Source organism: Melospiza georgiana, chromosome 10 (genome assembly GCF_028018845.1).
Source record: "Melospiza georgiana isolate bMelGeo1 chromosome 10, bMelGeo1.pri, whole genome shotgun sequence".
In the NCBI taxonomy this organism is placed as follows: domain Eukaryota; kingdom Metazoa; phylum Chordata; class Aves; order Passeriformes; family Passerellidae; genus Melospiza; species Melospiza georgiana.
Genome location: NC_080439.1, coordinates 24,790,888 through 24,818,655, shown reverse-complemented (window position 1 = coordinate 24,818,655; position 27,768 = coordinate 24,790,888). Strand labels below are relative to the sequence as shown.

Sequence of the window (27,768 nt, the reverse complement as noted above, 5' to 3'; positions counted from 1 at the left end):
AATTGATCTTTCCCATCTAGATAGACAAAGTGAGCTTGAAACATGGATTGAAATTTAGCATTTCCTTTTAAAAATATCCACCTAAGGACAATTATGTTTCTTTACTTTTCCTTCCCTGCTTTGGAATAATGCTCAGTCTTTCTGGCCCTGTCTGCCTGCATCAGGGGGAGACTGTAGCACCACTGACCATACTGGGGCTTGGGCTTCTGAGTTTCCTGCATGTGCTGCAGAGTGATGGAACTGAGGCTGCTTTAGATCAGGAAGGGTTGAAATCTCTTCCAGCTCTCATGTCATAAATTCTGTGTGTAAAGAAACATGGCACTGTGTCACAGACACGTTTCATGAAAAATCCTCTCCTTAGGATTTTTCCTCCTGAGAAGCTGGGAGGCCTCAGGAACAAAATGTAAACAATGGTTATCTGCTGCTGTGGGATGCAACAGGTGCATCTGGGATTGGTCTCATGTAGTTGTTTCTAATTAATGGCCAATCACAGTCCAGCTGTCTCGGATCCTTAGTCACAAGCTTTTGTTATCATTCCATTCCACTTCTTGCTTGTTAGCCTTCTGATGAAATCCTTTCTTCTATTCTTTTAGTATTGTTTTAATATATCATTTACTTTTAATATAATATATATATATATAAGAAAATAATAAATAAGCCTTCTGAAACATGGAGTCAACGTTCTTGTCTCTTCCCTCATCCTGGGACCCCTGTGAACACCACCACAGCACTGTTATTGAATTGCCAGCCCTTGCCCTCTGTATTCTAGGCTGTTTCTAATTTAAATATTGTTAATTGCTGTTCTTTATGATCATATCAAAGGCCTCTGAAAATGTCAGCCCAGGCTGATATTGCTGTGTGCTCAGTGCATGCACAGAGTGGAACAGCTTTACAGCTTTTCATGAACTTGTCTGTTCCTTTTGCGTCGCTGTCTCTCTTTTGAGGAAGTGAGAAGTGAGATGTGACAACATAAAGTGGCTCTTCCCAACATCACACAAACAGCCTGTGACAGAGCTGGGGCAACTGACCCAGAGCATCCTAATCCCAGGCCAGGGCTCCTAGCCCATCTTCCCATGTTAAATACAGGCAGGGAAAAGCCAGATCCCTGATTATCAATCACCAGCTTTCCTTCACCTCCTGCGCTCTGCCCGCAGCCCCTGCCAGGCTGCTCAATCCTGCCAGCACCTGCCCAGAGCCATGGGGCTGCTGATGTGTGTTTGGGGCTGATCCTGTTTGTCTGGGGCTGCCTCTCTTTGGGAGCTGCTCCTGTTTGTTTGGGGGCTGTCCTGTTTTGGGGGGGGCTGCTCCTGTTTCTCTGGGGGCTGCTCCTGTTTGGGGACTGCTCTTGTTTGGGGACTGCTCCTGTTTGTTTGGGGCTGCTCCTGTTTCTTTGAGGGCTGCTTCTGTTTGTCTGAGGGCTGCTCCTGTTTGCTTGGGGGCTGCTCCTGTTTTTGGTGGGGCTGCTCCTGTTTTTGGGGGGCTGCTCCTGTTTTTGGGGGGCTGCTCCTGTTTGTTTGAGGGCTGCTCCTGTTTGTTTGGGGGATGCTCCTTTTTGGGGGCTGCTCCTCTTTGTCTGGAGCCTGCTCCTGGTTTTTTGAGGGCTGCTCCTGTGTTCTGGGGGGCTGCTCCTGGTTTTTGTGGGGGGTTCTCCTGTTTTTTTGGGGCTGCTCCTGTTTGGGGGCTGCTTTGGGCGGCTCCGAGCCTGGGGGCTGCCCAAAGCTCGGAGCTGTCATCTGCTGGCCTGGCAGAACAGGCAGGACAGCCCAAATACCCCTTCACATCCAGCACGACAAAAACGCCGTCACTTCATCATCAACAGCTCTTCAGCTGAAGCAGCTAGGGATTTGAGCATGGAAAATGCCTTTCATTACACTCGTGTGCCTCAGCATTCCCATGAAAAACTGCTTTTGATCAGCAGGCGGCTCGGGAAGGCTGCGCAGCCCCGCAGGTTGCGCTGCCCGGGCCCGTCCCCGTTGCGGAGCCTCGCCGGGCCCAGCGCCGCCATCGCCGGGGCCGCGGCGCCATCTACGGGCGGAGCCGCGTGAGGGGAGCGCGGCCGGAGCCGCCTGTGAGGCTGGCTGCCCTCACACAGCCCGGGACCGGCCCTCCGCCACTCCCTGCGAAACCCGTTCCAATGGCTAATCACCATTTCTGGGAAAACATTCCTCCTAATGTCCAGTCTGAACCTCCAGCACAGCTTAAGGAGATGTTCTCTCATCCTGTCCCTTGTTCCCTGAGAGCAGGGCCGGCCCCCATCTGGCCGCAAGCTCATAAAGAACCATAAGGTCCCACCTGAGCCCCCACTTCTCCAGGATAAACACCCCCAGCTCCTTCAGCTGCTCCTCACAGGACTTGTGCTCCAGCACCTTCCCCAGCTCCATTCCCCTGTCTGGAGTGGTTCCAGCCCCTCACTGTCCTTCCTGAATTCAGGGGCCCAGAATGGGACACAGCACATGAGGTGTGGCCTCATCACTGCTGAGCACAGGGAGACAATCGTGCCCACACCATTGCTGACACAGGCCGAGTGCCTTTGGCCTTCTTGGGCACACCTGGGCACACCTGGACTCATGTTCAGTCATATTGATCAGCACCCCAGGGCCTTTTCCTCTGGGTCACTCTCCAGCCTCTCTGTCTCCAGCCTGTAGTGCTGGTAAGGGGCTAAGAGCAGAACTTGACACTTCATTTTACTGAACCTCATTCTTGGCACCCCACCTTACTGAACCTCATACGGCTGGCCTCGGTCCATGGATCTAACCTGTCCAGATCCCTCTCTAGAGCCTTCCTGCCCTCCAGCAGATCAACAGTCCCAACCAGCCTGGTGTCACCCATGAGCTCAGGAAGGGTGGGCTCAGTTAGGTACAGGACTTTCTGCTGGCCTCCAAGCCTGGGAGGTGGCTGTGGCCTCCCCAGCTGGCAGCATCCAGGGTCACAGCTGATGGATGGCAGGAGATGCAGCTGCTGCTTGGGGTGAGCTCACCTCAGCCCCCATGCACCTGGCCCCAGAAACATCAGGGGGCTTATCAGGGGTCACTGTTTTTGACTTTACCTGTCATACTTTGCAAAATGCATGGCTAATCTTAGTACATAAAGTACATGGAGAATTGGGTAGAATCAGTATTGCATCCACCATAGTCAATCAGGTTAAGCCCAGCATTGTTGGTCTGAAACTTTTCCAACCTGCGCCTTAAAAATCATCACATGGCTCTTAAGCTTGAAATTATTAATGCAGATACACTGGAGTTTTTATGTGCCCTGTGAGTCCTGGAGTCTTTCAGAGATGCCTCAAAAATGCTGAAACCCAGTGAGATGCTCTGTGGCACCTGGGAGGCTCCAAACCAGCTGAGTCTGCGCCAGCCAGCTGGGACCAGCTCTGGTTTGTGGGTAGTGACTGCTGACAGCATACAGGGTTGGGGGACACTCAGCTCCACTGAAATTCAGGGAACACTGAGCTCACTGCAGTGCAGTGCAATAGAACTGCAACAGGAGAGGGGGACAAATGCAGGTACTTTTAGGAATACAACCCAAGTTAATTATGGAAGTTGCTTTTTGCAACCACAGAGAGGAGAGGGAATGCAGGAGCAGAGGCAAAGCCCATTCTCTAAGCTGTTGGAAGCTCAGGAAGGTGTGGAGCTAAGCCTTGCACAGTTAATTCCCTAACTTGTTCTGGTGCAAAGAATTTCAGTACAAGTGGGCTTGGGTGGGTAGGGTTAGGTATACATGATGTGCTAGCAAATCCATCATATGGAACTGCTGACTGACACAACAGGCACAGTCAACATAGCGTGCTGTGGAGAAAAGCACTGCCTACTCTGGTATTAGCTGATGGGTTGAAATAGCAGTTTTGTTTTCTTTCCTTCCCCAGTTTGGAGGCTAAAAACCCACCACCCCTCAGCAGTAAAAACAAAATGTGCACAAAGCAGGGATACTGTTTTACAAAATGTACTGTGCTCCTTCAAACTAGAAGTTTAATTCCCTGCAAACATGCAAGCTTGTCTGCCTTTAGGAGGCAGAGCTAGCTGTGGTCATTTAGTGTCTTTGTCAAAGCAAAGTTATTGATTGTACCCAACTGCTGTGAAGCAATTCATAAGCAGGAAATACCAATACAGCAACCAGTAGCATTTTGCCCAGAGCAACATCTGTGCTCCAAGCAGCTTAGTCTAACACTAAACAGTACAAATCTGTTGATAACACAATGTCAAATGGTAAATCTGGATCAGTGTTGCATATATCCAAGATTAAACATTTCTGACTCAAAGCCTTCAACTCCATTAGAAAGAAATAGGTCTTAATTCTAATCTTGGTATAGTGGTGTTAGTGTGGAGTTACTTTGCTGATTTCCCAGACTTACATCATGCTTATTAAATGGTAACTGAGATGCCCAAGCTATGTCAGCCTGAGCTGTCTGCACTCCAACTAAATGAGAAGTGTTGAATAAAGGCTAGTAAACATGTCAAGACAAAATAATTACACTAAATATGACTTTTATTGCTATGGTTCTTTTGCTATAAATTAATAATGAGAATGAGGACATACAGTAAAAGCTGCAGTAAAGACAGGGAGGGCACAAGAACATAAAGGTTCTGGAGGGGAAACCTGTTGCATGCTACCCTCCATGACTTACACAGTCCTATGCTGAGGAGGAAAAGCACAAACACATCTGAGAACATGGGTGTGAATTTTCTCCTCCACTCCACTTGCACAGCTGGTTCCATCACCCACTGAATCTTCACTGAAGAACAAAGTAAGCCAGGGTTGGATGACATGCAGGGTAGCTCCATCTGGACACTGCTCAGAACGTGCTTCAGCACTGGGGGAGGTGTGTCTTTGCTGGCAGTCAGTGCAGTTGTTCTGTACAGAAACTCTGCCCACACCTCCTGCCTAGTCCATAAACCTTTACCACTCACTGGAAGAGACTGGCTCTCCCTCAAATTCATGCAAAAGGAGCCAACAGCTACGTTCTCACATGGAACTAAGAATAACCCTGCTTGACCTCTTTAATGTGGTCAGACTTCTCAGAGAGCTGAGCATTCCCACCCCACTCTCAGGAAGCCTGGCTCTGTCCAGCTGTCCACAACTGTGAGCCCAAAAGTACCAAGTCCCAGATGAACATATGGACTCATGACCTCCTCAATTCTGAACAGACTGGCACTGCTGTACAACAGATTTATCCCTCCCTGGCAGTGTACACTGCACAAAAACAGTGCCACCGTGGTACCTGTGAACCTCCCAGAGCTTTAGTGGGCTCAAGTGTTGGGCCCAAAGCAGGAATGTGTACTTGAGTACTATGCAAAAATAACTGGAATTATAGTCATGAATAGCACCATTCAGAAACAATCATTTCAATCTGCTTGGAAAATTCTCTTGCCACCCCTGCTGCCTCTTCCCATCGCTGTGGTATCAGTGGTCTGCAGAACCTGGCATGGCTGTCCCTCCAAGCCCCATCTCCTTCAGCTCACAGCAGATACATGAAGTGCAGAGAAAGGCTATTGAGTCACAGCTGTGCATCCAGCCAGACATTCCTGTGCATCTTAACCAAAGCTCTGCTCTGTCCTGAGCAACAGGAGACACGGGCATGTCTTCAGGAAGCAATTCTGAGCTTCAACAACCAGGGACTTCAGGTGGCAATCCCCCTGCTGCTGCTTTGTGCACTAGGATGTTGCCACTTCTGTCTCTGCAGTGAGATCAGAAAGGCTGCAAGCACCTGCAAGGAGATAACTGTGCTCGTGATTTCATGCCCTAGCACAAGTTTGTACACTTGCTTTCCTGGTTCTAAATGCCTGTGCTTCTGAGATAGAAAATACTTCATGATTTTTGTACAAAAGCAGCCTATTGTTTCCAAGCTGAAACTACAATCTTTGGCTTCAATTTCAGGTGTGTTTTTCCATTGAGAAGTGTGAGTTTATTTTCTTAATGGAGAATTACTTCAAATTGAACTTTTAAAAAATAATTTCTTTTGAATTTCAACCCAGGAATGTTTTGCAATCAACAATTTTTATTTTATATACTTCAGTTGAAGAAACTAGGGACCTAGACAGAGTTATCTCCTGAAAACACAAAAGACATGTTCCCCTGCTGTGACTAAGTCTTTCTGAAAAAAAAAGCCCAAACTGAAACAAAAAACCAGCTGATTCACTTTTTGTTATCCTTTCCCAGTCATTAGGAAATTCAGAAAATCATATGATGCCCAGTGGTTTTATTCTCCCCTACTCCTTACAAGTTAAGAATCACAGAGAAAGAGGAGATGGAGGCATTCTGCAGAACTCACTATTGCAAAGCACAAACCAAACAGCAGCACAGACCTGTAATCAAACTCACCTCTTAAAGGGCTTTTTAAAAGGGCAGACATGTTTGTCCACTTACATTCCATCTCTTTCTGACCTCAAGGTCTCTAAGAGAGCTTCAGTAGTGTACTGCAATTTCTTTTGGTTTGAATTAGCAATAGGAAACTCTCACTTTAGTCCTCTTTTGCACTTCCAGAATGTCCTTTCAGTACACCTGACTGGCTGAACACGTGTAGCTTGTGTTAACTGTGAAAGGACATGTTGCACACTGGTGCACAGCTCAGAGCCAGCCTCCTGAAGGCAGTTTACCTTCCCTGGATTAGGCCACTCTTGGTAAAGCAGCCACAATGACATCTGTCTGTTAACTCCAGTGATTCCACTTGCTTGAGTTAGTCCTAAGGCTTATGAAAGCCTAGTGCTTCCCCTGGCTGCTATCCAAACTTGTCCAGGACCTCTATTGCTTAAATAAGTAGGGAAGAGCCAAGAGAATTTTAGGATGGAATGGAGAAGATTGGGACTTCAGCTAAATTTACAGAGGTGCAAGTTCTCATCTATTTTCATCTTTCCTGACATGAAACCCTGTGAACCATAAGGAAAGTAACCTTCTTCTAAATGGAAGCATAAGTAACATTAAAACATTATGCAAATACAGGAAGCTAAGAGTGGAAGTATAAAAATAACTCCTCTTACTATAAGAACTCAACTCAGGCACTCTGCCTCATTTACCTGAACAAGAAAGCCCATGCATTTCTTCAGAGCTTTCTTTCTCTGCCAAGCACAGCTCAGCATGGATTAGAACAGGCCATGTAACACACAAAACAGATGCACTCCAGGGGACAGCACACTCTAGAGAAACCACACATACAAGCAAAGCCAGACAGGTTCCTTGGAGTGTTTTTCTCAACAAGTCATGGAGGGAAGAGGAGACCTGCTGAATGTGAGGGGGAATTGTACATACAACAAACCCAGGCTCAGCTGTGCTCAAAATTAGTTGCAAATAAGAAACCTGGTTCAGCAAACCATCTTATCCTAGCCCTGGCAAGGTAGCTGATCACAGTGCCTGTGTGCAAGGTCTGCTGCAGTTGCTTGTCTCTCCCCTCCTGTTCCTGCTGCAGAGGGGCTGGCAGGCACAACAGAGCAAGGGCTGCTCAACTCCTTCTCCTCCTGCAGCCTCTGCAGGGCCATGGCAGTGAGGAGCAGAGACAATGGCTGGCTCCTACCAATGCAGCTGCTGCAGTGTCTGAGGCTGCTGCTCTGCAGACACCTGCAGAGCTAAAGATCTTCCATCTGACCACACAAGAGTCATCCAGCATAAAGAGGGAGCTAGAACAGCAAACACTGCTCTTCCTTGCCTCTGGTCATTCACATTTCTGGGAGAATAAAATAACTGAGGAGTGCTGCTGCTTCCTAGTGGTTTGCTCATACATTCTCAGAGACAACTTCACCTGGATGGTGTGAGAGGCAGGTACAGGGTTGCACCTAAGAAAGCACACTACCATCTGCAGGCAAGTCTGAAAATAAACAAAAAACCCCTCAAGCATGGCAGACTGTGTAATGCCAAGGAATCTCTGCTGAGCTCTATGTTTTTCCAGGGAATGTTTAAAAGCCAGTAGTATATGTACACTAATGCAGGACTCCCATTAACCTCTTATTTGAATTAGATCTTAGACCCTTCCCCAAAAAAACAATCTTTTTTCCTATGCTGTTTACAATAACAGTCTGTTCATAAAGCAGGTGACTGCTACCACATGACACTGGTGCTCATATTGATCCTTATAATTCTGAACATCAGACCAGAATTCAAGAGCAGCACATGCCATTTCCAACCACTTAACTAAATGGTGCCTTTAAACTCTCATTAAGACAGTTAAGAATCAGTTATTAAGATGTCACTACTGAAAAATAACTATTGCATTTTTCAAAGTTTAACAGTAAACAACATTGCCAATATATTATTGCACACAATAAAGGGGTTTGGAACTACAGAGATAAGGAGAGGGTAATCTAGAAGACCCAGAAGAGTGATCCCAGAGCCATTCCAGTTGCTGCTCCAGCCAGCATGCCCAGTGCCAGGTCTCCATCACTGTCGCGGTAACGCTCTCGGATGATGACGTGGTTTGCAGGGGGCTGCCCATAAGGCCCTAGGAAATAAGAGGTTGTTGGGAGGAGGGCAGAAGAAATGTGTACCTTAATACCATACATTGCAATTTCAAAACAGGCAGTTCTTTCACCTTCTTCCTTCAAATGAATACTAATATTTTGTCAGCTGCACAGGTAGAACACAGTTCCGCTTTGGATTTGGCCTCCATATTAATGAAATCCAAGGGCAATCCTGGAAACACTTCTAGCCCTGTAACAGCTTAATATTTGTGAGGAAAACTCATCACAAATGTAAAAGTGAACATTGTTCTGCAAGCAATTGTATTCACTTTATGGATTTAATGTAAGAAATGGGTCTGAAAATTGATTCAGCCTTGAAGTTAAGGCAAATAGTTTAGTTCTTCCCCCTTATCCCCTCCCCCTGAAAAAATCTTTGGCAGGTCTCAGGCCAGTTGTTTGTCTGGAACTGTGCATCAGTTATGTACATTTACTGCCTACTGCAATTCAGCCTTCACATCCTGGATTGATCTGTGGGGTGGTGACAGCTGCTACATTTCTGTTCAGATGAAGATTGGCCAGTAGCAAGAAATTACCCTTGGACTCAAGAAGCCACTGACTGACCCCTGCTCTGTAACAGGCTTGTAACAGCTTCACCTGTCACTTTTCTGATTCAGCTCCTAGCTGCAAAGCAAACATAACAGTACTGGTTTCCCTCCCAGACATTTCAGGGAGAGTAAATATCCTTGAAAATCCCACAATGGTGTTTTGTAACAGATTCTTAAGTAATCTAACTAAATACAACAGGAAAGGCTTTCACTGACTCTGAACAATGCATGACTCTCCCCCCTGAGCAGGACTATGTCACTGCAGAGTAGGAGCAGCAGAGCTGCAGGTACAGGGGTCAGAGAGGTGCTGTGGTGAATCTGAACCCTAAAGTTTAGTTGCAGTGACCCTGGTGAAGGAAAACATTGAACCTTGGTTACTATGCCCAACCAGTAACCTCTTAACACATTTGCAGAGTGCTCAGGGGAGTTTGATGCTGCATTGTTTGGGTTTGGCCTGCTGGAAGTTTTTAAAAACAGTTCTTGGGTTTTTAAAAAGCTACTGCTTTTCAGAACCAACAGAACACACATTCCTCTGTGTTTGAATATGTATCCTCTGTATCTTAGGACTTCAGTAACTTATATGAAGAAAACTTTAAAAGCTTTAAAGGCTGATGCACCTCCCTTATAATAAAAAATGGAAAAGGCAAGTGAAATAATCTGAAAAATGTCAAATGGACAACAAGATCTCCCTCAAAACTGAAATAAAATTTCTCAGTAGAGATCCTTGTTTGCAGAATCAGATCATGAACAATTAGTTCTCTCATTTTTATTACCATACAACTCTAAAGCCACAGTTCTGTAGGACTGGGGCTTTGTGCAAAACTAACGCTAAATTAAGGTGACTGATTAAAAGCACACCCTACAATTTTACTCTTTGCTTCCTGTTTTTGAGATTGAAAGCTACACAAACCTGAGATTTCACATGGCTGAAATGCTGCCTTACAGCAATTCCAGCATACAGGAACCAGGTACAACCTTGTTCTGGGAGTGGATTTACCTTTGAAACGTGTGTTTAAATAATTAAACTAGGTTTAAGAGCAGCAGATGAATGAAAAGCTCCATCAATGCCCAATATGGAGTACTGAATCACAAAATTACATCTTCTCCTGGTTCTTATACCTTTCCTTAGGAAACATGCTGTAGTTAGAGTTCTGTAGGCTTCAGAAGGAGTTTATAAAGCAATGTAACTATGCTGAGATCACATTGGGAAGGTTAAATCCCTTAATGCCAATTTCACTGCAGTCCCTTTGTTGTGAAAGGGTGAGGAGTGGATTGGGTTCCAGCTGCAGGTCAGCTTTCTTTCTCTGTGTACAGGAGTGGTAGCTGGTAAAGGATGGTGATTAATAGAGCTAAAGCCAGAAGGATTGACTCAAGTGGATTCTGTGGGAAGGTGAGGATGTGCTGGTTACCTTGGTATGGATACTGATAGGGCACAGCATAAGCTTGTCCATTGGAGGCATAGAAGATCTGAGGGCCCGGGGGGTACACACCATTGTAGTGATCATAGCCATAAACCTGGGGAAATTAAAAAGGGTTGTTACACAGGGACACTCTGCTATGGATCCATTCAAGCACACTGTTCAATTTGCCTTCATTTCTTTCACTCAAGTATCCAGGCTGTCCTGCTACAGCCAATCTACTCCCTGGAATGGTTTCAGAACAGCTGCTTGAAAAAGAGGGCACTCCTAAGCAGCATCTGCTCTCTTCCTTTCCTCAACAGGCAATGGCAGAGGCAGGGCCTGGATCATCAGGCAGAGGCACAGCAGCCCTGCCAGCTTCTCCTCTCTGCCCTCATGCCAACAACAGCTCTCTGGGGAGCTCAGAAGTGCCAGGAAGGCAGCAGCCAATCCCAAAAACTCCAGCCAGCCCTCCAAGAGAGTACACTGCAAGCAAATGTCAGATTAAAGACAAAAGCTCTAGAGCTGTATGCTTTAGAAGAATTTATTTTCTCCAAAAGAGGAGGCTGCACAGGGGAAGCTCCCAGTACCACAACTCATTTTTAACAAGAGTGAGAGGCTGGAGCAGCTAGTGCAACAAGCAATAGTGCTCCAAACTATCCCCTCACATATTACTGCACATCACTAAACACATCCAGAATTGCCCAACATATCCTGGTTTGATCCCAAAGCTGCTCCTTCACTGCAAAAGAACTGTGTATCCAGGAACTAGACTTATTGTGCTGCTGTGACATCTCAGCACAACAAAATCCTTATGTGTTAAAAGTGGCAGCTCCAGTCACTACAGCCCTTTTCTAAAATTCCTGATCTTACACCTTTCCAGCTCTTGCACAACATCAAAGTGTAGTTGCACCTCCTTATGTTAGAAGCTGCACGACCACTGTACTTGAAGATCAGCCAAATAAATTCTGCCCTCTCTCAGAAGCTTTATTTTTCAAGTTCACTGAGCAGCCACCCCTTTATACACCTTCCAACAAAATGTGCCTCATCCTTTTCAAAGGAAATCCATCTCAAATAAGAGCAGCAATAGGCTGATAGTGCCTTACTCTCTGCTGCTGCAAAAGCTTTCAAGCTGGGTGTGAGAGTACCATGCAGCACTTTGTGAGTGCTTGAAGGAGGCTGCTCCTGCTGCCTCACTCCTGTTGATGCTTCCTGACTGCAGCTCTTACCTCAGGTGATGGTGTGGCATAAGCTGTGTAGGGAGGAGGGGCTGAGGAAATGGCTGTCTCATCATACATCACATCAGATCCCACGTAGCCCTAAACACCAAGGACAGAGAGCAGTTATCACCTGTTCCTACAGACAGACAGACAGACAGAGCAGTCTAAGGATTAAAACTTAACGACCCCAAAGAGAAAGTAACCTTTAGCCACACTGCATGTTAAGAAAGCAGTGAGTTCCTTGTAAAGGCTGCAGAAAGAAAGGACTTGGAGACTAGATCTGGGAGAATACAAATTTCTGAGCAGCCACAGAAAGGAGCCATCAAATTTTTCCCTGTGTGTGTGCCACAGACATGCATATGTGCACATGCAAGCACCCTGGCTCCTCCCACCATTCCAGAGCCTCAGATTTAGAAATTACCCTCCTGTTCATTTTCTGTCTTCAGATAAAGAAATCTTCACAACTAAGCTGGCTGCTTCCTGGCACCCTAGAGTTATTGTATCACCAAGTTCTGCAGACGCAGGTAAAGGAAACAAATGCAGTAGCCAAAAGTGGTACCTGAGGCAGAGGTGGTAACACTTCAGTCCATTTAGAATACATTCTCAAAGACAATTAAGATTTCTTACACTACCTTTGTATTCTTGCCTCTAATATCCAAAATCTACAGTGATGCTCTTTTTCCCTTTTCCAAGGCAAAGGCCAGCTGCCATTCTCTAATTCAAAGGGAACATTTTAATAAATCAACAGCAAATGTTGTATGTCTTGAACTGATGAAATGGCATTTGAGGACATAATATGGTTACATCCTAAGTCACACTCATGGTGAAGATTCTAAGGACTGCTTGAAACACTGTTAAAATACTATATGAAGTGGTATTTCCATCACCTGAGAAATCTGCTCATATCTTAGCAGTAAATGTGTTCTGCCCTGCCACAGGAATCTGTACAAGCCATGCACAAGCCTGCAAACACCTGCAAATGATGCAGTTCTCAAAGCTAAGGTGATCACCCCACTATTCCAGGGAAATTAGGAGGCACTGCTGGATGCTTGGAATTTTTGAAACGTGTGTCACACACCTACAGACTCAAACCCAAGTCTTCATTGGACACCTTTAATAGCTTTGGAAGATGTTAATTTATATATCTTCTTGTGTACAGGGCTACCTGCTCTACTTTGAGTAGCCCTGGGGTCTGCCTTGGCTGACCAAGGTCAGCACTGCCATGTTCTGAGCCATCTATCAGGGCTGGCAGCAGTGTCAGAGGCATGAAAACAGCAGCTCCCATTTCCTGAAACCAGGAGCCACCATCTCACACACCGGTGGGATAAATCCTCTAAAACTAGAGCAGACAGACCATGAGTGTTGTGTCCTCTGCATGAGGACAAATCCCTCACTTCTCATTTAAGGCCACAGGCAGTGTAGCATGGCTGCAGTCAGAGGCAGTCATGTCTGGGGTAGTTTTGCCATGACAAGTGTTTGCTTTGGGTGTCTACAAATCTAAGTTACAGCATCTGACAGATGCCCCAGTACAGTGGCAATGTTAATGTGACCCATCAGAAACTGAGATAAGTTTCTACAAAACACAGCATTTCTCCTGGGTTGGTTCAGCCTAGTCATCCAAGGAAAGCTAGTGCTGCAGAGTACTCTGGAAGGCAGTCTAAAGGAAAAACAAATTGCAGAAAATGCTGAGGTAATACACTCCTCCTCAGCATGCCTGCAGTCCCCTCCAAGCATCTCACTCTTCCCCATGTCTCTGCCAAGAAGCATCCACAGTGGGATGGATCTACATTAACAAACAGCTGCTGTTTGGTAAGCTTCCTTTAGCACTGCACCCACCTGGGAGGCAACAAACACTAGGAGTGAAAAGTTCATTTTTGCTGGTTGCAGAAGATTTGCTTGCTGCCCACAGCCTTAGTGCCTACAGACCAGCTTTCCAAACATTTGCTTCCACCCAGAGAAATCATTCCTTAAAATAATTATTTTCCACACAGTATGTATTTGCCTGGACTTGGCTGCAAGGATGTGTTTGTGATCCAGAGAATCATTCTTCTCCCCACCCACAAGCTTTACTATTGTGCTCATGACCCTGTTCTTTTCTAGCAGAGAAGGATGGGAGATGATTTCAGAACTCAGCTGCTGGACCACACAGAACACTGATGTGCTGCTTCTCCATCACTATAAAGTCTAGTAGGACACTCACTGTGTTTGTTCTGGCATCCTGGAGAGCAATTTTCCATGCCCTGCAAAAAAAACCAAAAACCCATTGGTTAGTGGAACACTGACAAAAATTAATGCCACCTTTTTCTTTCAGGTCAATCAAACAAACAAGGTTAGCAACTAGAGGTACTGCAGGAGCAGAGTTTTAGGTACTGCATGCATCAAAGCCTGATGAGACACTCAAATAAATGCACAAAATTGTTACACCAAGACTAAGAAATAATTTCTTTGCAGAGCTGAGAAAGAACAAGGAGGAACTATAGGAGGAATGGATGCAGTTTTGGAGGTCCTTGCTGCAAGCACAACAGGTAGGGAACATGCAGTCATGCAGTCAATGGGAAGAGATGCACCCCAGCAGAACAGCTCATCTGTGCTGGTTAGAGCAGGGGCCTTGCTGCTGCTGCTGCTGTTCCCAGGAGGCAGGAACACCTCACCCAGCTCCTGCCCTGCCACAGGGCTGGGAGCACACTCCATGGAACACACTTTATGCCAAACAGTGATTACATGAGTTATCTAATTCTATACAGCCCAGCTCAGCTGAGAGCTCACAATAGTGGAATATTCCTCCTATTGCTACTGGGATGTCCCTGGGCTAATGCCACATCACGTGCTCTTGAAGAATGGTAAAAGTTTAAAAAAATCTGTTTAACAAGTCTTGTATTGATCATATTAATCAGATTCTTCTACTCCTCCTCACCCTTCAGTGTTTTCAGTGACTTAACTTGCAGTTAGTTTGCATGAGCCAGAAACTTCTAGGAGAGATACTGGGGTTTTTGTCATCGAAAACCTGCTTTCATTTGCTTGAAAACATTCTTAAAATATATCTCTGAAAGTTAGAAGGGAGGAAAATAACTAGGGAGAGGGATAAAAGAGGGAGAAGTAGCAAAAGCATTTTTCTCTGGCTGTCTTACAGGCAGTCATCTGCACTCTCTGCACAGAGGTTGACTGTCTTCCCATCACGGCAAACAATCTGCAGTAAGCAGTCTCTGTGCTTCCCCTCTGGAGGCTGGAAATCTGAGTGAGAGAAACAGACATGAGTTATGAGTATAAACAGCACTACAGGAGCACATGGACAAGAAGGGAGTCAGTTTAAGCAAGTCTGGACAAAATAAACTAGGGCCAGTTGTAGCTGCCTTCCGTGGCATCAGAGCCCCAGAAGGAAATAACCTGTTTTTACTCCTCAGAGTGTCCTGAAAGTAAGCAGCTCTGAACACCTTCCCTACAAAATGCAAGTGTCTCACAGCAGAACCAATCCACACTTAGCAATGGTACTGTGCAGCACTTGTGGCCTTCCCTTGTGTCAGCACCAAGTCAGCACTAACAAATGCCAGAAGTGAACTGAGGAAAAACATCTGCTGAGGTTTCCCATTTCCAGCTGTGCCTCTCTGTCCACCCAGCACTGTGGTTACACCAGGAAAGCTCTGTATCAGACACACAGCCCTGCTGAGGTTTCCCATTTCTAGCTGTGCCTCTCCATCCACCCAGCACTGTGGTTACACCAGGAAAGCTCTGTGTCAGACACACAGCCCTGCTGGGAACATCCCATCCTCCTGCATGCATGGAACACTGTCCTCCCTGAGTTTTAACAGGAAGTATCAAACCCTAACCTAACCTATCACATGGTGATACCACACCCTGGGTATCTCCAAAGCAATTTAGGAGTTGGTGGGGTTGAGTTTTTTGGAAATGGGGGATTCAAGACCAGTGAAGTTACACACACTTTGGACACGTCTACATCTGTAGCAGTGCTGTGTGTGGTGTGCTGGGCAGGCAGTGAACTTGTGAAGAATCTCTGGATACACAAATCCTGAAGGTTTCATTATTACCTCGACATTCGTTCCCCACTCTGAGGTTGATGCAGTGGACTCTCATGTGGATTTTATCTTCCAGATCACGGCGACTTTGATCATCATAGAATATTAAGCGGCCATCAGACCAGAGATCAAACCAGTTCTTCTTCCAACGCCGTAAAATAGTACCTTAAAAATCACACAGTCACTTTTGAGGGCACATATTGGGAAATATTTCTGTCCTAAATATGATAAAAATAAACCAAGAAATCCTTCACAGTTGCCCCAAACAACATTCCAAAGTGCCAAGCAATATCCTGTATTACAACATCCCCACATGGGAACATTAGTGAATTGGGTGCCATATTTTACCTAGAATTCAAAGCAAAACTGATTTTAAGTGCATAACCTAATGCTTGTGTTCTGACTTGCTGCAGGAACGAGCGGAGGGCATGATTAATTGAAAGACACTAAGCTGAGGTGTCAGGTAATGTTTCCAAGTCCCCACTTACACAGCACTAATTGCAGAGCAGCATCTGAAGCTGAATGCCAGCCAGACACCTCAGATATATTTATATCCTGTTTCCCACTGGAGCACCCAAAGGTCATGTGGGAATGCCGTCATGACACGTCATTATGTGACGTGTCCTTAAAGTAAAAAGGAAAAAACCCAACAAAAACAACCCACTGAACTTCTTGTTTTAAGAAAACCTGGGAATTACTCCAACATCAGCTGCTCTGACGTTTTCTGAAGAAATCCCAGTGAACAGAGAGAGAAGGAAGAGAAAGATCCGTGACTTACTTTGCCGGAGCAGCCATCCGCTCTTCACAAATGCCATTGCTGCTTAATCTAGTGGGCAGAAGAGGAAGGGGCAGGGGGGAGAAAAGCAGTTGTCAGTATTCCACAGTAACACATTAAAAACAGGCATCTCAATACCATCTATCAGAGCTGCATGTACCCAGCTCACGTAGCAGAGACGCAGCAGATCCCAGCTGAAGATACTCAGTAAGCACAACTGGTGCTGTAGGACATAACAAAGGTGCAACTGCAGAGATCCAGCGTGACTGTCAGAGACCACCTTGGTGTTTAACTGGCCAACAAAACCCTCCTGCTGCTGCTCTTGGGAAATGGGGAAGAGACAGGCTGCAATGACTGCTTCCTGACTCACCAGCAGTTCCTTTAAAGCCCTCTCTGCATACGTGTACATCCTGTATTCTGCAGTCTCAAGTTACCAAGCACTTCTACCTGCCTCTCTTTTTTTTTTCTGTACTTCCTCTTCTGTGTTTTTCATTCACTGGCTCAAAGTCCAGACAAAACAAAAGCTGAAACAGCTTAATCTTAAACAGGAAGGAGAAAGCTGTTTTTATGACTTCTGTTTCTTTCAAATCATCACTAGCTCACTCCAAGAATTAAAGTAAGTAAAAGATGAGCCCATAAAGTAAGATTTTCAGTTCTCCTCAGCTTTTAAATGAAGTTTGAAATAGCATGGCAAGGACTCTGTGTTAAATTCAAGCCATCTCACGTGACATTAAGTACCCAGCCACTGCATTCTGGTTTATGAGCATGCTGAAAAAAGACATCAAACATGGGATGTATTGGAAAGTGAGGTTTTATTTTACAGCCTAATGGTGTTCTGATTATTGTTTTAAAAGAGATTATAAAAACTCAACTGTCCAGATGCAATTGAACTAGAAAAGGAAGAACGGAAGCATTTTAAGCCTCCTCTGAGAAGGCTACTTTTTAGAAATTATTTGTGGGGCCTGTAAGAGAGACAGAAACGATACTGAAACCTAACAAATAATTCTACTTGTGGCAGCACAAAGGAGGGGACATGAGGGGGTGAAAAGTGGCAGTAGATTTGGTAAACAGAGGAACTTTTCCCAGACAAACCTCAGCAGAATGTGCTTAAAGCTGAGGAGAACAGACAAAAAGAAGAGTTTTGTAATCTTCTAGCAAAATATGAAGTTACTAAGGATTCATCTGTTTCCTGACCTAATGGATATTACTTGTAGCCGTGTTGTCTTCAGATTACTGGGCAAATACTGTAGCACACAAGATTATAACCATCAGGATATCATATTTAAGGAATGCCACATCCTGCACAGGCTTGGATATGATGGTGAGAACCACCTGCAGGTAAGGTCTGTACTACAGAATAAACCCCTTATTCTTGACTTTTGTACCAGTTTGCTGGGAAAAGCAAGATTCTGCTGAGAGCCCACTTCTGAAAGGCAGTGTCAGACTCCTGTCCTGCTCTTGTCACCCCTATACAGAGAGAGAGCCCCAGAAACAGAGGCCAGTTAATTCTCCCAAAGTAACAAAGCAGTACAAAGGACCTCAGGCTCATTCTGCCACCACCCCAACACAGGCTTCTCTCCCCTCGATTCTCCTTTACAAGCAGTCTACTTGCTCTTCATTTTCACAGCAATGAGTGCCTCTAATGGTGTTTCCATGTCTTCCAGTTTGCCCAATAAGGTGAAATCACTATTTCTGCAGGCTGTTTCCTAGTCTACAAGCCAGAAAAGAATTTGCATGAACTTCAGTTCTGCTGCAAGTGTTAGGCTAGGCCACGGAATGTTGTTGCTACCTTTAAACCAACTCTGTTACACAATAGCATAATTAGATTTAACTTAGACACAAAAAGGGGAAGGACCAAAGAAGAAAACCACTCTCTTGACAAATTGAGTTTTGCCTGTGATTACAGAACAGCTCACAAAGTCTCACATTCAGAATGTTTCAGAGCTGTCAAAGCTACAAGAGCAAAGGGGCTTCAGCAGCTGTAGAGCACCTTGCATGTAACCTCAGAGGCAGCAAATACCCTTTCCCAAGTCAGAGTTTAAGTGCCCAAAAGGTCAGCTCTGGAGAGAGAGCAAGGAATCACACAGAAAAATCTGTCAGCACTTAAAGTAGGAGGTGCAAAAACAATTAGATATTCTTCCTGGTCCTTTTTAAGCACAAGGGCTCATTTGAAGTCCTCTACAGTATTCACAGTCCTCCTACATGATGTTTAAAAGTGTATTTGCGGAGCTAGAAGACAGCCTAGCAAGATCAGCTGCATCTCAATAGTATCTGCTTGTTAAACCAGCCCAGTGCCATCAACATGAAAAATGAGACTTAATCAAAGATAAATAATAAAAATAAAAATATTAAATGTATTAATAAATTAATAATTAAAAATTACCAATATGAACAAAAGTGTTTTGGTGACTGAAATCTAAGAATAGTAGCACTCTAAACTGAACTTGAGTTAGGAGTAGATGCAGCAAAGAAGTGGGACAATTCCTTTCTGCTCCCTGGAACAGCGGTTTTCTGCACGGAATATAACGTGGAATATCCAACAGTCTGTTCCAGTCCCTTTCCCGATAAAACAGCCTTTAAAATAAACCCAGTGTTTCTCCCTGCAGCCCGTAGTCCCTAGCAGAGCTGGCAGCGGGCCCGTGTCGCTGGGAGGGCCGGGACACAGCGGCAGCGCCGAGCGGAGCGGGCGGTGAGCAGCAGTGCCCGCACACGGCCCAGGTTCCTCCAGCCTCGGTACTGGGGCAGAGCACAGGAAGCACAGTGCTCAAGCGTAACCCTGCCCGGCCCCTCCCGCTCCCCACAGCGCAAGTTTTCTATTCCTGGAGCGGCCTGGCTCCGGCCCAGCTGCGCAGGCCCTTTTCCCGGCGCTGTCTGTGCTCTCCCAGCCAGCTCCCGGAGCCGCGGCTCCGTCCCAACCCTGCCCGGCGGTGCTCGCTCCCCCCGGGACAGCCCCAGGGCGGCCCCGGCCCTCCGCGCCTCTGCCCGCCGGGGAGCGGCTCGGGCTGGCGCGGCCTGGGCTGCCCCGAGAGCCGCGTCTGGCCCTCCCCGCCGCCGACAGCCGGGTCCTGGCACGGCTCCCGGCCGGGTCCGCGCCCCGCTGACCTTGGCGGGGCTGGCGATGGTCAGGCCATCCGCCGGAGCCGGCCCCCTTGGCCCCCTCCCCGCGGCCCTGCCCCAGCCCGGCCCGGCCGTACCTGCCGCTCCCCGCGCCCGCCGCCCGCCGCCCGCCGCCGGCCCCGCTCCGCCCGCGGGCAGCGCCAGCCCCGCCTGACGTCAGCCGCGCCACACCGCCCGGCCCGCACGGAGCCCGCACGGAGCCGCGGGGAGTGCGCCCAGCACGGCTCGGCACGGCTCGGTCCGGTCCGCATGGGGACGGCTGAGGCGGGACACTGACCCCGTCCCGTTAATGCCTTCCCCCGGCCGCCGCCACACGCGCTTTGCCGGCGCTTTAAATCCATCGCCTCTGCCCGGGCCGGCGGCTGGCACAGCGGCGGCCTCACGGCACTAAGCGTTCTTTCCACCGGCTTTTCCTTTTGCTCCACAGTTTCTGATCTCACAGAGAGCGGCAGGCGCTCTGTTCAGGCAGTCCCTCAGCAGCGGGGCCGGGCAGAGGCCGGCTGCCCTGGTTACATAAGGCAGCAGCGGCACAGCCGGGCCGGGCCGGGCCGGGCGGGCCCTTCAACTCTGCCCGCACGCCGGCACCCACGGGCCGTGCACCGTGCCAGCGGCTGATTGACTCCAGCGTTCAAAGTGTGTTTCCATTTCTAACGCAAAATGTATGAGATGGTTACTCCGTGCGAAAAATACGTATTTTATGACTGGCTTTTTGCAAATATTAAAATGAATATTTTATGTGTAATGTTAGAAAGTTATGCTGTATTAATTTTCTTAAGTAGTGTGTTAAATATAGTTTTAGGTTACACCCTCTCTTAATCAACCTCATCATAACCCTCTCCTATGCCCTCCCAATCTTAATTGCAGTAGCCTTCCTCATGCTAGTAGAGCGCAAAATCCTAGGCTATGCACAAGGCCAAAAGGGCCCAAACATTGCTGGCCCATTCGGGCTCCTGCAGAAACTATGCTATGTAGGATACGTTTTTTCCTAAAGAAAGGACTCACGGCGAGATAGCAGCCACAGGAAACCTGAATCTTTCAGAGAAAGAGAATTTATTGCTCTCTTATCAGAAGAAACTAACTTCTTCCCATTTCCTCAGCCCTGAAGATGCTGTCAGGATTCAGAGGAAGAAGCTGACACTGACCAGACAGAATCCTGTGTTTGAATGGAATTTATGCATCATGGATGAGGTGTATGAATATGCAACACGCTGTTGCTTTTAAGGGTTAATCCTCTGTTAACACGTGTCCTTTTTCGGGCTTGTGCTGCCCAGAAAAAGGTACCCAGACTGTATATAGCTCTTTGTTCTTATTGTCTTTTATTGTCCTAATGCAAATTACTATTACTCTAATTATATTGCTATTTTTCTAACCATTTTATTACTATTAAACTTTTAAATTTTAAAAACAAGTGATTGGCACTTTTGACACCAGCTAATTAACTCCGTCGTTCAAATTGTGTTTCTATTTGTAACACAAAATGTATAAGATGGTTACTCTGGAAAATGAGAACAACCTCTTATGCAGATGTGATATTTCCCCTGATTGATGGGATTTCCTATTAGAACTTTTCCCAGGCTCATTCTAGCAGCCTAGGAGGGAATACTATAGTGGATATTTTTGCCCCTGACATCCAGGAGGAATGATAAGGAGAACTCCATGTTATCAGAAGGCTAATTAATTACTTAATTATACTATATTATTCTATACAGCACTATATTACAGAATGCCACTATTATAACATCTGTAATTAAAAAGAAAAAAAAATCATTAATTTGTTTCCTTCAGTCAATTTCTTTTAGTCGAGATAATACAGAAGTAATATTCATCATAGTTACAATTTGACTTAATCTGTCAACAAGCTCCTCAAATTCCTCCTACCCAACTATTATCTCTTCTTGAGCACAAGAGCAGTTCTAACTAGAAATTACATGGAAAGCCTGTGGCCCTGTACTTCAAGGCTGCAGTGTGGCCTTTGCTTTCATGTATCTCTGAAGGACCAGAAAATGCTGTAGGCAGAACAGAGGAGACAAAAGCAGATCATCTATCTGTGAACAGAACAGGTTTCAGAAAACACCAATAAAGGAGATTTGTATAGGTCAAATTCTATTTATGTAGCAATCCTTTCTCAGAGGCTAAAACTGTTACCTTTGATTGCTGAAAAAGTATTTTCAGAAACAGAGGTATTAGGTTGGTGGTGGGAGGCAAGACAACCTTTACACCGGGGGAGGGAGCAGTTTTCTTCTGGAATGAAAAATCCTCCTGTCAAGGATTTGGGAATTCAGCAGCTCCTGCCCTGGGTAAGAGTCACGAGGGGACAGCTCCCTTTATGGCACGTGTTCAAGGCACTGGCTGTCTGGGTTCATGTAAAACTTTAGTTTTCATGTTAGGGTTACAACCATTTTAAACTTCCTCAGGCACCTGCCAGGTGTTTCCTGGATGAATTATCTCCATGAGTGCAGAGCATCAAAGCTTTGTTTTGGAGCTGTGTGGGACCATGTCCTGTCCTGTGCCCTCCCTGGAAAGTCGGGCAGGGCTGTGAACCCAGCCACAGCAATGCCACACAAATCCCATGTGAGGCAGCAGGACAGAGGCCCAGAGCAGGAAAGATCAGATCTTCAGTGTGCCAGCACCCCAAGCACGTGCTGCAAACACATGCAAACCTCTCTCAGGTTTATCATTCTGAGATCTTTTGAATTAAACATGTTGGTCTCCTCATTTGCTGAGGAAACTTTGATCAGTGAGTTTCTAATTAGCTGTGCTGCAGAGCTGAAGGCCTGAGTATTAATACCCTCAGCAAAAGGAGAATATTTAGGTGAATACTGTTGCAACTGGGGATTTCTTTTCAAGCCATTTGCCAGTGAAGTGTGAAAGTGAAGGCTTTTGTTCAAATGTTCAGCCTGTTCATAATTGCACTGTCAGTCTGGTAACTTCCAAAGCATGATGTAAGATTCATCCCTCACTAATAATTCTGAAAAAATGTTTGGAGTGTTAAAGACTAACAAAACCCTGGGGTTTTCACTCCCATTCTTGTCCTGAATCAAAGCAACCAAGGCTGAAGTTCAACTTCCCCATCATAGTTACAACATATCAGGTAAAATTGAATTGGCAAATTAAATTTCTAAACCCCTAAGAAATTGCTATTTGGGAAAATAGAGCCATATGTGACTTCTAATTCTTTGTCATAATGCAGCTGACATAATACATCTCTTCAATTCATGCTAAATTTTGATTGCCACCAACATAAGCATTTGAATTCTCACAGTTATTTGAGGGTCTTCAGCTGAAATTTGAATTTCAAATTTCATACTTTGATTCATAAAATATAATTAGACTCTAAACTAAGCAGAATATACATTTGCATCAAGAAAAAGCATTTCAAACAAAATACATGCCAGCATTATTAAGTATTATAATTAATGCTATTAATATTACTACAACTAACACATGCTCAATCAGGCTATTTTTTTTTTTTCAGAATCAGCATTGCTTACAAGGTAATGAAATGAAAAGGAGTAAAATCAAGAAAACTATTATTCAATCAAAGATCCTTGCTTGCAACAAAAAGATCAGGAGAGCTGCTGCTGGAGAACACCTGAATACGGAATTCAAAGAACAAGGACTCCAAAAGGATTATGTGGTTATTATTTATTAGTGTTTCAAAGCTTAAATATGAAGGTTATGGGCAACATGAAATTAGGCATTAGGTGAGAATAGCAGAGAAGAAGACAGGGAATAAGGCAAGCTTGATTAAGTGTTTGGGAAACTAAGCCAGGTTTCAATAGTCTGTACACAGCCTATAAAGCTTCCCTGATGAAAGAGAGATGGAAAAGAACATATTTCTGTTTTTCCAGAAGGTTGTGTTATTTTAGCCATGTGTATAATAGTCCTGAGCAGAAAGGTAAATCATAGATTTGGAAACATCTTTCTGCTGACTGCCTTAACACACTTGGATGTCTCCAGTGGAAAAGCTCTTGGCTTTCAGTTCCTGCTACTTCTATGGGTAATTCACCTGCACCCATGATCAAAATTCCTTGGCAGATTTTACCTGCAGAAATGAGCCAGTGTGATCAGTTTGTGTGGTGCTGCCACATGGGAGGTGTGTCCCCAGCTGAAGGGGTTCCTGTGGAGGTCCTGCACAGCTTTCCCTCCTGAGCAGAGACAGCTCTCCTAGCAGGACTATTGTCTTACACACCAGGAGCTAAAGTGAAGGGCACAGATTTTTAAATTTATTGGGATTTTGTTCTGCTCAAATTTGCAAAATATAATGTATCCATGCAGCAAGACACAACACAGAACTGCCAAGCAGTGTATCATGCATGTGGAATGGGCAGTGAGCTTGCAGGCTGCACAGATGCTCTGCTCCAGCTGAACTTGGCCAGAGCTCACACCCAGCACCACAGACTGCAGCAGGTGCTAATAATCTGTGCACTGTGAGGCCTTGGGATTTTAGCTTTTCTATTTTTAATATATTTTATATATATCTTCTATATATTTTACATTTTATTATTATTTTATTTATTGCTAATTATTAGTAGTATTTATAACTTTTATTATTATTATTTATTTTATTAAATATATTTAATATATTTTTCATGTATTTATAATCCTGCTGTTCTTTAGTGTCTAACTCTAAACTCCACACACAGTGTGAGCTGCTGCTCTCCCATTTTGGGCAGACATAACAATTCCTCTCCAGGCCTGGCAATCAAGGACACCTCACTGCCTCAGGCCTGAGAGATGGAAACAAAAGTGAGTTGGGGGGAGCAAACTTGGGGTACATGGCTTCATTACCTGAAGCTGGAATTGGAAGATGAACCCCCAATATGCAAATGGTCCAAACTTATAAAAGTGTGCAAACCTGTGAGCCATGGTCCATTTTGGGTGTAACCCCTGGGGGGCTTTGTCTGCCCTAAATGTACCTGAAGGCCCTTCAATAAATAGAACTGCTTTTTATTGCCTTGATTCTGTCTGGCCTCTGTTTTTAGGTAGCCCAACAAGGCATCAACTAGAGCATCTCTTACATGGAAAGGTTGAGGAAGTTTGTGGTATTTTTGGGGTCCCCAGGATGAAGGAGGAATTGAGAATCTGACTCCATGTTCTTAGAAGGCTAATTTATTATTATTATATTATATTATATTATATTATATTATATTATATTATATTATATTATATTATATTATATTATATTATATTATATTACATTACATTACATTACATTACATTACATTATATTATTATAATGCTATACTGAACTATTCAAAAGAATAGAGAAAGAATACAGACAGAAGGCTTAACAACATACCAATGAAAAACCTGTGACCCCTTCCAGAGTCCTGACACAGCCTGACCATGATTGGTCATTAAGTTAAAACAATTCACATGAATCCAATCAAACAATCACCTGTTGGATAAACGATCACCAGCCACGTTCCAAAACAGCAAAACACAGGAGAAGCAAATGAGATTATATTGTTTTCCTTTTTCTCTGAGACTTCTCAGGCTTCCCAGGAGAGAAACCCTGGCAAAGGGATTTTTCCAGAAAATGTGACAGTGCCACAGGTGCTGTGGCATGGCCCTGCTGGAGCAGGGATCATGGGGCACACAGGGACTGCAGACACACAGGAAGGGCTGTGCCTCTTGTCTTCCCACCTGCCCTTAACTTAAGAACTGGATTTTGCTAAAGGTAATGTGAGCAACAGATATGTTGACAGAACTGAGAAACAGTTTCAGAGCAACTCAAGGACTCAAGTGCCTTAGAAAAATGTAGTTTCTTAGAAAAATTTGTGAGCTAAAACTTGAGAAGGATTAGCTCTTGCATACTGACAGCAGGAGTGAGAGACTTGCCCGAGGGCATGAGAAGGCTGTGGCAAAGGCAGAGGAGCTCCTTGACCTCTAACAGAAACCATCCTTGCTCTCCTTTGCCTCCTCCTGGCCTGCAGCTTGTGCAGCACTCCAGACACCTCATTTCTGCCCTGAATTGATCTCTTCAGACACTGATTACAGAGGGAACAGCACAGTATGTTCAAACAAGAGGCATCTGCAGCTTCCTGGTGCCCAGTGCAGCTCTCTGGAAGCAGATTGCAGAGTACACTGAGAACAGCAGACAAACAAAAAGACCAGCCAAAAGCTGAGGAACTTTCTGGGTGAGACTCTGGGATTTCATTGTCAGCTTCCATTGTTCAGATCTGATTAAAAACAAGCTGGCAGGAGAAAGACCACATGCTTATCAGACATCCCTGCTGGTCACACCACTGGAAAGCCATTTTGCTGTCACTGATGCAGCCTGTTTGGCAGGAACAGTTTTGGACCTCACTTTTATTTGCAGGCAGTTTTGAAAGGCGTGAGATTATCAGGATTATCCTTTGCAACTTGCAGAAAAGTTCCTGTCTCTTTGCAGCCATTCTAAAGAGGAAGAGAAGAAAAACCTAGAAAAACCTAGAAAAAGTAAAATATTTCTGTTTCCATTAATAGCTGTGTTTGGGCCTGACAGCCAGCCAGCATCAGTGGGAGCATTTCCTCTGAATTATCTAAGCTCTGACTTTCACCTTTACTTTACATTGGCTGTACTATTCCATTAGCATATAAAGAGTGCTACATGCACTGGTCTACAGTCATAGCCAAAAGAAAGATATGTCAAGGAAAGAAGAGATCAAAAGAATAATTATATTTCATTTTCACTGAGGGACTAAAGCACAGGAACAGTCACCTGAAAAATCTGTGCCACTGTGACGAAACACATTTACATTCCCCTTGCCAAACTGTCAAATATTTGTGTTCCCTCATCAGACTGCCACAGTCCAACGGCCACCAGAAGAGAAGCTCCCAATCTATATTTTGGTCTAGGACTATTTTTTTAACCTTATTTTCAGTTACATTCTGCTTGTGATTTGGACTTTGGAAGAACTGTTGGTGAGGGGGCATCTGTTTTGCCTAATTTCATTCTTGAAGCTTGCTGGAACTGGTGAGTTAAAAGTCAGTTCTCGTACTCTGAAGACCTGGTTCTATTTGTCTTCAAATGCACATTGAATTCCTAACTCTTAACCCCAACCTCCCAAACACTGGAATAGTAGAAATCACCATGTCTTCAGAGGCTTTTGCATTAGGCCCCATATTTTTTTCCCTTCTCTTGCTGCAGTCAGACACTAAAACACTGACACAAAGTGGAAGGTGAATATCCATTGCCTCTTGGGAATTAGCTTGCTGAGCTACAGTGACATGTGCAGGACATGCTTGTGTTTGGTTTCTGCTTTTCCTGGGGACAGGCTCCAGTTCCTGCCTCTCCCAGAAGCCCCTGCATGCCTTTTGATTGAGCAGCAGGAGCTCTGGCTGCGAGTAGAGCTGCTTGACTGCTGGAATTTTATTTTACGGCTGAGATCTGCTGAGGTATTCTGGTTTTTTCCAAGTGACCATAGGAAATCCCACAGTTATTTTTCAGAACCAGGGCCCTGTAAGAGGGCCAGTGCATTCCACATGCCCAAACTCAGGTACTCAGAATTCTGTGCTAAGAATAATTTCTGCCCAGCTGTGTATTCCCACTGAGGCCCCCTGACCACATTGCAGCATAGTGCCAGTTGTTGTTGCTAAGACAAGCCAGAAGCAAATTATTTCCTGCCAGCCAAGGAAAGGGCCAGCATAGAAATATGTCTCACAAGGGTCTCTCTTCATCTACCCCTTTTATTTAGGTCTTCTCATTGATCATTCTCATTTATTCTTGTTCTTTTCAAACCTCCACTCTCACTTCTGGGACTGGACATTTTCACATACAGATATTGAAGCAAAGACCTTCTAGACCTGTGGCTGTAAGAGTTAAAGCAGAAAATTCAACATTTAGCACCAACATTCAACTTGTAGAGTTAGGAGGAGATGGGCACCTGAGGAAGCAATCAGGAGAATTTACTCATCTGAGCACAACTGCAGATTGCATATTAAGCTGCAATGTTCCATATGTAAATCTGAGTGCATGGTAGTTCCCTTCCAGCCTGCACCTAGGTTTGCCTTTTCTAGAAAGGAACAAAGGATGGAAGTAAATGCCTAGGCTGAGCTAAGAAACATCCCTTCTATCCCTTCTCTTCCTCACCACTAACATGACAGCAGTGTCTGGAAGTCTAAACTTTGCTAAGATTGGATTTGAATCAGAGCAGAAATGTTCTCTCTTACCTCCTCACTGTGTCAGGTCTGGAAGTGTTTGCAGGTAATTGTGAAATGCAAACAAAATGAAAATGGTGAAAATTTCCATTTGAAG

The 27,768-nt window shown here is 45.1% G+C and overlaps 1 protein-coding gene across 1 annotated transcript; it reads right to left on the bottom strand.

Annotated features, from left to right (window-relative positions):
• Positions 1–4,464: 4,464 nt before the first annotated feature.
• On the bottom strand, positions 4,465–19,655 carry PLEKHB2 (pleckstrin homology domain containing B2). Its single transcript, XM_058030941.1, has 8 exons — positions 19,604–19,655; positions 16,413–16,460; positions 15,647–15,799; positions 14,732–14,834; positions 13,804–13,843; positions 11,613–11,702; positions 10,396–10,501; positions 4,465–8,422 (listed from the first exon to the last, which is right to left on the bottom strand). The coding sequence occupies exons 2-8, from the start codon at positions 16,447–16,449 to the stop codon at positions 8,286–8,288; spliced, it is 666 nt and encodes a 221-aa protein (XP_057886924.1). The 5' UTR covers positions 16,450–16,460; positions 19,604–19,655; the 3' UTR covers positions 4,465–8,285.
• Between the last annotated feature and the right edge of the window lie 8,113 nt (positions 19,656–27,768).

Excerpts from the sequence above, each read along its gene's own strand:
- PLEKHB2 (XM_058030941.1), bottom strand. The coding sequence starts at position 16,449 with ATGGCATTTGTGAAGAGCGGATGGCTGCTCCGGCAAA. Across the intron at positions 15,800-16,412 it reads CGGATGGCTGCTCCGGCAAA|GTACTATTTTACGGCGTTGG; the intron begins GTAAGTCACGGA and ends GTGATTTTTAAG. Across the intron at positions 14,835-15,646 it reads AGTGGGGAACGAATGTCGAG|ATTTCCAGCCTCCAGAGGGG; the intron begins GTAATAATGAAA and ends TCTCTCACTCAG.